Source organism: Lontra canadensis, unplaced genomic scaffold (assembly GCF_010015895.1).
Source record: "Lontra canadensis isolate GAN:19392208 unplaced genomic scaffold, GSC_riverotter_1.0 scaffold57, whole genome shotgun sequence".
In the NCBI taxonomy this organism is placed as follows: domain Eukaryota; kingdom Metazoa; phylum Chordata; class Mammalia; order Carnivora; family Mustelidae; genus Lontra; species Lontra canadensis.
The window spans coordinates 11,039,431-11,046,633 of record NW_022631051.1 but is presented as its reverse complement, the minus strand read 5'-3'; the positions used below and the strand labels follow the sequence as shown (position 1 = coordinate 11,046,633).

The 7,203-nt window shown below is 56.5% G+C and overlaps 1 protein-coding gene across 1 annotated transcript; it reads right to left on the bottom strand.

Annotated features, from left to right (window-relative positions):
- Nucleotides 1–1,095: 1,095 nt before the first annotated feature.
- On the bottom strand, nucleotides 1,096–4,784 carry SLC7A4 (solute carrier family 7 member 4). The gene is made up of 5 exons (XM_032875947.1): nucleotides 4,727–4,784; nucleotides 2,988–4,009; nucleotides 1,864–2,504; nucleotides 1,488–1,596; nucleotides 1,096–1,379 (listed from the first exon to the last, which is right to left on the bottom strand). Exons 2-5 carry the CDS (start codon nucleotides 3,967–3,969, stop codon nucleotides 1,189–1,191), a joined length of 1,923 nt encoding a protein of 640 aa, XP_032731838.1. The 5' UTR covers nucleotides 3,970–4,009; nucleotides 4,727–4,784; the 3' UTR covers nucleotides 1,096–1,188.
- Nucleotides 4,785–7,203: the final 2,419 nt, after the last annotated feature.

Here is a 7,203-nt window from a genome sequence, read left to right as displayed (position 1 = left end):
GCCTTTATCGCAAAGCCCTTGAGGGACAGGGGAGAGAGGGAGGAGTGCCAGCTATGACAGACAGCTGTGGCCAGGGCCTGAGGTTGGAAGCAGCTGTTGCTTCGTTCTGCCTGTGAGTGCACACTGCCAAGGTAGCTGTGCAGGCCACGTAGGTATACACCTCAGAGGAGCCCTGGGCAGGCCTCAGGGACATGCTATGCTTTCTGGGAGCCTTGGGAACCCAGGAGGACCCCGGAACTCCCCTGCCCTTCCTAGACAACCTTTCTGGGGCCCAGACTTTGCTCTCTAATCTGCCTCCCCCGACCAAGGGACATTTGGGGAGAGCCTGGGGTGGGGAGAGCCTGAGTTTGCCCTTTTCATGGACCCTTCCTCTCTTGGTGTGTGTAGGGGTATATAGAGCTCCCCTCTGAGCTGGGCTGAGGGCACTAGCCCTCCCCTAGGACCCAGGCCACGTGGTGTGTCTGATTCAGGGTAGTCCCAGAGCTGGTGCCTCCCTCTTGCCAAACCTCGGCATCTTTGCTGTGGATTGGAGACAACAACCTGCTTCTTGGGGGCTAAGAGGGTGGGCAGGAAAGCACTCAGCGCCACAAGAAATGAAACAGTGGACACAGGGCGCCTGGGTGGCTCAGTGGGTTAAAGCCTCTGCCTTCAGCTCAGGTCATGATCCCAGGGTCCTGGGATAGAGCCCGGCATGGGGCTCTCTGCTCAGCAGGGAGCCTGCTTCCCTTCCTCTCTCCCTGCCTGCCTCTCTGCCTACTTGTGATCTCTGTCTGTCAAATAAATAAGTAAAATCTTAAAAAAAAAAAAGAAAAGAAAAGAAACAGTGGACACAGCAGCAGGGCATGTGGCTGGCCAGTAGGTTATTATTGTGGCTATCTGGAGCTGTGGGCCACCCCTCCCACAACCCCCCGCCACCCTCTTCCACCCCACCTGCTCAGATAGCTAGACTTGCTCATGAACATGAAGGGGCTCGACAAAATATTCACCCCACCAGCAGTGGCCACGGCCCACTCCCCCAAACCCAAAACTAGGCACTTGGGATAAGGCCCCAAGGTCTCGAGGACCCCCTCAAGCATGGACAGGCCTACAAACCTGAGCTGGGTCCGAGACGAGGGACTCCCTACCCCTCTGGGATCCTGAGGACATGGGGGAGGGGCAGAGCAAGCAAGGACAGGCCTCTTGCTTGATTCATGGACTGGTGGGCTGCTCCATGGGGCTGGGCTCCTGCGCGGACACCTGGCTGGAGGGCTGCACTGGCTGTACCACCTCCTCTAGGCTGGCGCTGGGGAACACCACGTAGTGTGTGGCAGTCAGCTCCGGTGGCTCCCGCTGGTTCTCTTTGCTGTGCCAGATGCCATAGCCAAAATACACGGTGAGTCCTGCAGGAGTTGTGGGAGACTGAGGGGCGGGTCCCAGCCCTGCTTGCCCTCATCGCTTGCCTTCTCCCCGCAGCCCGCCCGGGGCCCCCACCCTGGCCCCCCACTCACCGATCAGCAGCCAGATGGAGAAGCGCAGCCAAGTCAAGTAGCTTAGCTTCAGCATGAGGCTAATGTTGAGGAGGATGCTCAGGGCTGGAGTCAAGGGCACCATGGGGATCTGAGGGGGCAAGAGTGGGGCTGGGCTGGGCTGTAGGGAAGGTCTGCTGGCTCAGGGCCTGATTTCTCAAGAGTCCACAGAGCCTTTCTCCATCTCTGGACATCTGGGAAATAAGAGCCCCCCTTGTCATGCAGAAAGAGAGAGGGATGGGTGCATGGCCACCCCCACCCCCGTGAACTCTGGTTCATCCTGGCACAGCAGAGGGGAGGAAGGGGCAAAAAGAGCTAGCTGGGCTGAGAGCCAGTGGCCGTTGGCTGGGGGAGGTACCTGGAAGGTGTCTTGCAGATGCTGTTGCTGGTGGGCCCCCAGGACGAGGAGGCTGAGCAGAAATGTGACAGAGCTGAGCAGGAGCAGCAGGATGTAGCCCCAGTATGGGAGGTGCAAGGCTGAGTCCCCGAAGGCCAGGACACAGGCCAGGGTGATGGCCGAGGCCACCAGGATGCCGAGTGCCCAAGCCACAGCAGCTCCGGGGCTGAACCTGCCTAGGAAGCCCAGGTAGGGCCTCAGGGCTGGCCGCAGCTGCCCGGGCTCGGGGGCTGAGGCCTGCTCAGTGCCCACCAGCTGTATGTGGTCTGAGAAAGAGTGGTACTCTTTGACCCTGGAGCCAGGGCTGGCTGGGCCTGGGGAACTGGCTGAAGGGGCCTTTTGGAAGCGTAGCACCAGAATGCTGGTGGCCACGAAGGTGTAGGCCAGCAGCGTGCCAATGGACAGGAACTGGACCAATGCCTCGAGGTCCAGCAGCAGTGCCAGTAAACTCATGAGGCCCCCGAATACAACGATGCCTGCCAAGGGCACCTTCGTCCGGGGGTGCACTCGGGCAAACACCTGGAAGAAAAGCCCGTCGACGGCCATGGCATAGACGATGCGTGGCAAGGAGAAGAGGCTGCTGAGCAGGACAGTGTTCATGGCTGTGGCAGAAGGTGGGTGAACTGGTCAGCATAGTGGACAGGCCCACCAGGGGGCCCCACTGGGAGTCAGGACAGGCACAACCCCTTGGGAACATGGGCATGAGTCTGTCTGGGATCTCAAAGTGAGCCTGAGTGTATGTGGGGTGTTGGATTATTACCCTCTCCATCCTTCCAACCCCCGCCACCAGGAATGGGACACCCTAGTTTAGGCGACAGGCCCATCCGAGAATTTGATGACCGTTGAGCCCTTTTCCCAGCAAAGGACCTAGAAGCGCAGGCTCAGAAGTGCTATTTTAGGTATCATTGGGGGAAGGAACAGTGAGGAGGGTCCTTCCAACAAGCCTGGAGAGTCTAATGGTTAACACCTTCTTGGACCTGTTATGCAACTGGTAACAGACTCAGATGGAGAAGTGCTCCCCAGGAAGCTTAGGGTGGGGTCCCCACTGCCCCGTTCACTCCCCCTGTGCTGGAAAGGCCCCTTACCGCAGATGGAGCCAGCTGCCACGATGAAGCCAGCCCAGCTATAGCCCCGCCGGTAGAAGGCGTCCGCTAGGGCGGAGTCAGGGTTCAGGCTGTGCCATGGCACCATGAGGGTGAGCACAGTGGAGACGAGGATGTAGGCGCCGGCGGCCAGGCTAAGCGAGATGGAGATGGCTATCGGCACGGCTTTCTTCGGGTTCCTGGCCTCCTCGCTGGAGGCGGCAATGACATCAAAGCCCACGAAGGCGTAGAAGCAGGTGGCGGTGCCGGCCATGATGCCGGAGAAGCCAAAAGGCGCGAAGCCCCCCTCCTCGGCACTCCAGTTGTGCGGGCGGGCCAGGATGAAACCCAGGATGATGATAAAGATGATGAGGACCAGGCTGACCACAGAGAAGGCGTGGTTGAGCCAGGAGGAAACTCGGGCTCCACAGGAGATGAAGGTAGAGGCCAAAAGGATGATGCCGGCAGCCAGGAAGTCTGGATAGTGGGCCAGCAGGGGTACCTGCCAGGTTCCAATGTGGGCCTGGGTGAAGTTGTGGATGCGGTGGTTGAACATAGAGTCCAAGTAGCCACTCCAGGCACGGGCCACGGCTGCACCACCAATGAGGTATTCCAGGAGCACGTTCCAGCCGATGAGGAAGGCCCACAGCTCACCCATGGACACGTAGGTGAACAGGTAGGCAGAGCCTGTGCGGGGCAACCGGGCCCCAAACTCCGCATAGCACAGCGCAGACAGCAGGGAGGCCACGGCGGCCACCGCGAAGGACAAGAGCACCGCAGGGCCGGCCATCTCCTTTGCCACAGTGCCCGTGAGCACATAGAGGCCGGAGCCCACCATGCCACCCACGCCCAGCAGGGTCAGGTCCAGCGTGGACAGGCAGCGCCGCAGGGATGTCTCCATGGTTGACTCCTCCAGCGGCTTTAGCCGGTTCAGTTTCTGGCAGAAGCGCGCCAGGCCGGTAGCGCTGGGCAGCCCCCTGACCATGATGGGCAGCTGAGAGGAGCACCAGGCCAGCTGCCTGCACCTACCAGGGCCAGAGGGGAATGACAGGTTGCCCAACCAGGTACGGACCAGGCTTCAGCCTGCTCAGTTCATCCCCCTGGGGACCCGAGTGCCTGCATAGCTAGTTTGCCTGGGGGCTGGGATCAGTCAGGAGTGGACAGAAGGTCACACAGGGAAGAATGGAGATCCTGTCGGCCTCTGGGCAGGTGAGGGAACCTTGTGCTGCTGGACCTGGGAGCTTTAGTAGGGTGGGGGGATTCTGAGGGTGAAAGGGGTGCAGCTCTAGGAAGTGCAGTTGGGAAAGGCTCCTTGGTCGGGTAATGCGAGAGCAGGGTGGAAACCCCAGGCTTCCCGGGAGCTGGGCAGGGCCACCAGGACCCGGAACAGGAGGGGCTCTGCTGTCCTGGGCTGAACCAGGTGGCCTCCTGGGCTCAGACGGTGGCACTCACAACCGTGCGCGCGCGCGCGCACACACACACACACACACGCGCGCGCGCGCGCGCACACACACGCGCACACACACACACACACCACCCCAAGCGACTTGGTTATCTGCGTACCGAGCGGCCAGGAGGCGGGGCGCTCTTGGCCCAGCACCCCGAAGCCAAAGCTCCATTCCCTGCCCCCGCCCCAACAGGCCGCCACTGCCACCGCCTGCGGAGCCAGTTCCACCCGGGAATCCGAGCCTTTGCCTCCTCTCAGGCTCGAGCGCGTCCCTGCAGAAGTCGCTGAGACTCACCTGCTGTCACTGCTGCCACTGCTCTGCACGCTGTGCCTGCCTTGCCTGGCTGACGCCGCCTGCGCGCAGAGCCCGCCCCCACCCCTCCTGCGCCAGATCCAGCACGAAGCCCCACCCACCTCGCGGCTCGCTTAAGCACCCACATAGCCCACCATACCCATACCTCACCTGATGGAGCCCCTAAGTCACCAAATCTACGGAAGTCCTGTTACTGTGTCTGGTTCACAGATGGGGAAGGCCAGGCCACCAGGTAAGTGGCTAATTCAGATCACCCCCGGGTGGCCCTGGGAGGCAGGCAAGGTTAAGGACCCAGTCTGGAGGGATCTGGAACCCTTCCCTTTGCCACTGCTGCAGTAACCCTCCTTGATTCTTCATCTCTGCACAGGTACTCCGTTCAGCTGGTCACTATTCAAGTTCCCTTCCCCCAACACTGGGGCGTTTTGCAAGCGGCGGCGGGCGGGGGGGGGCAGTCAGGCAAGCCTCTGGTAAGATAAAGTGTGGGTCTGGCTGAGTAACCCCAGGCAATCCCTGACCCGTCCTGTACAGTGGGATGGCAGTAAGCCACCCTCATACATTGGCGACGGAGTGCAGAATTTTTGGGAGTGTTCTGTGTGTTGGAAGAACTCATGCCGGATGCTCTGAGCCTTGTCCTAAAAGGCAACAATCTATAGCCTTCCAGTTCAGGGCACTCCCAGGGCCCTGCAGATGCCAGTGACAACCCCTCCTGCCCTAGGAGCACCTGTCAGGCTTGGAGAACCCTGGGGGACCCCAACAGCAGCTTCCCACTTGTGAGTATCAGTGAGAGGTCATATGCTGAGCACTACTCCATGCCACTCCCCACACCACAGGTGGTCCCCATGTCCCATCATGGAGTCCTCACAAGTTCCCCTCAGGCCTCCTTATTTCTTGGGGCTGAGGGGTCTTTGTCCTGCTTTTTTCACTTTTTGAAAATGAAAAATTTGGTGTGACATGGTGTTAACTTGTCAGCAAAATCACGGTAGTCCATGCAAGTAAAGCAAAACCAAAACGGATTTTAGGGGTACCTGCAGCCACTCTGGATCAATGAGCTGGTGACAGGGTGGGGAACTCCCAGCAAGATGGCGCCACTTGGAACACTCTGCCTTGGCCAACCCCCTTGATCCCTTCTGATATTCTGTTGACGTTGTCTTGAGGAACTTCAGATGGGCTCCCACTTCCTACAGAGATGATATCTCCCTTACCTTGCTCCCCTTGGTCTAAACATAACTGAGCAGAAATGCCTCCACAAAAATCTAAAAAATGCATTTCTTTTTAAAAAATTTTTATTTATTTATTCGACAGAGAGAGATCACAAATAGGCAGAAAGGGAAGCAGAGAGAGATGGGGAAGCAGGCTCCCTGCTGTGCAGAGAACTTGACTGTGGGGCTCGATCCAGGACACTGAGATCATGACCTGAGCTAAAGGCAGAGGCTTAACCCATTGAGCCATCCAGACACCCTAGAAAAATGCATTTCAACCCAGGAGACTGGGGCAGGTTTGTAACAAAAGCTCTCCCCCAGGCTTCATCAACAACCACCTGAGAACTGGCACGCAGTGTTTCAGAGAACTGACTTCTTAACCATCCAGAGAAGGCTCTCCACGTATATAAGTACATATTTGAGGGCAAACATAGTTGACACAGTGAACTGTAACCTTTGGGATGTGACAGGGCCAAGTTCTGGGACCCCGCTGAGCAAGGCAGTTACAAAGAGCAACCTGATGAAGACGCAGTGACGTTAAAGCACCAAAAAGAGAAAAAGAAGGAAGAGGAGAGAGAGAGGGGGAGGGAATACCTCACTTATTCTACAAAGCCAAAGGCATCACAAGAAAGAAAAACTACAGACTACTTTCTCAACAAAATAATAGCAAATTGAATCCATCAACATATAAAAAGGGCCAAGTGAAATTTATCCCAGGAATGCAAGGTTTAACATAGGAAAATCAAGCAATGTAACATGCCGTGCTAATAAAATAAAGAACCAAACCACATGATCATCTTAACATACACAGAAAGAAAGCACTCACCAAACGAGGAATAAAAGGGAACATCCACAGCCTGCTATGAAAAACCTATGGCTTAAAAAACCAACCAACCAACCAACCAACCAACCAACCTTTGGCTTATATGCTCAATGGTAAAAAACTGAAAGCTTTCCCTTGTGATAATAACATAAGGACGTCTCCTCTCACCACTTGTACTCAACATTTTGCTGGAGGTAGTAGCCATAGCAATTAGGCAAGCATGTGCAATAAAAGGAATCCAAACTGGAAAAGAAGTAAAACTATCTCTAGTCCCAGATGAAATGATCTTATGTATAGAATATCCTAAGGAATCAACCCAATGAAATAAATAATAAACAAGTCCAGAAAAAGTGCAGAATACAAGAGTAATATATATGTAAATCAGAGAATCTAATGTGTAATATGGTGACTATATTTGACAGCATTGTATTACATAA

Coding starts and splice junctions, on each gene's coding strand:
- SLC7A4 (XM_032875947.1), bottom strand. CDS start 3,969: ATGGTCAGGGGGCTGCCCAGCGCTACCGGCCTGGCGCGCTTCTGCCAG. Junction 1,597..1,863: donor ATCTGCAAGACACCTTCCAG/GTACCTCCCCCA, acceptor TTGCCCCCTCAG/ATCCCCATGGTGCCCTTGAC. Junction 1,380..1,487: donor CTCCATCTGGCTGCTGATCG/GTGAGTGGGGGG, acceptor CAACTCCTGCAG/GACTCACCGTGTATTTTGGC.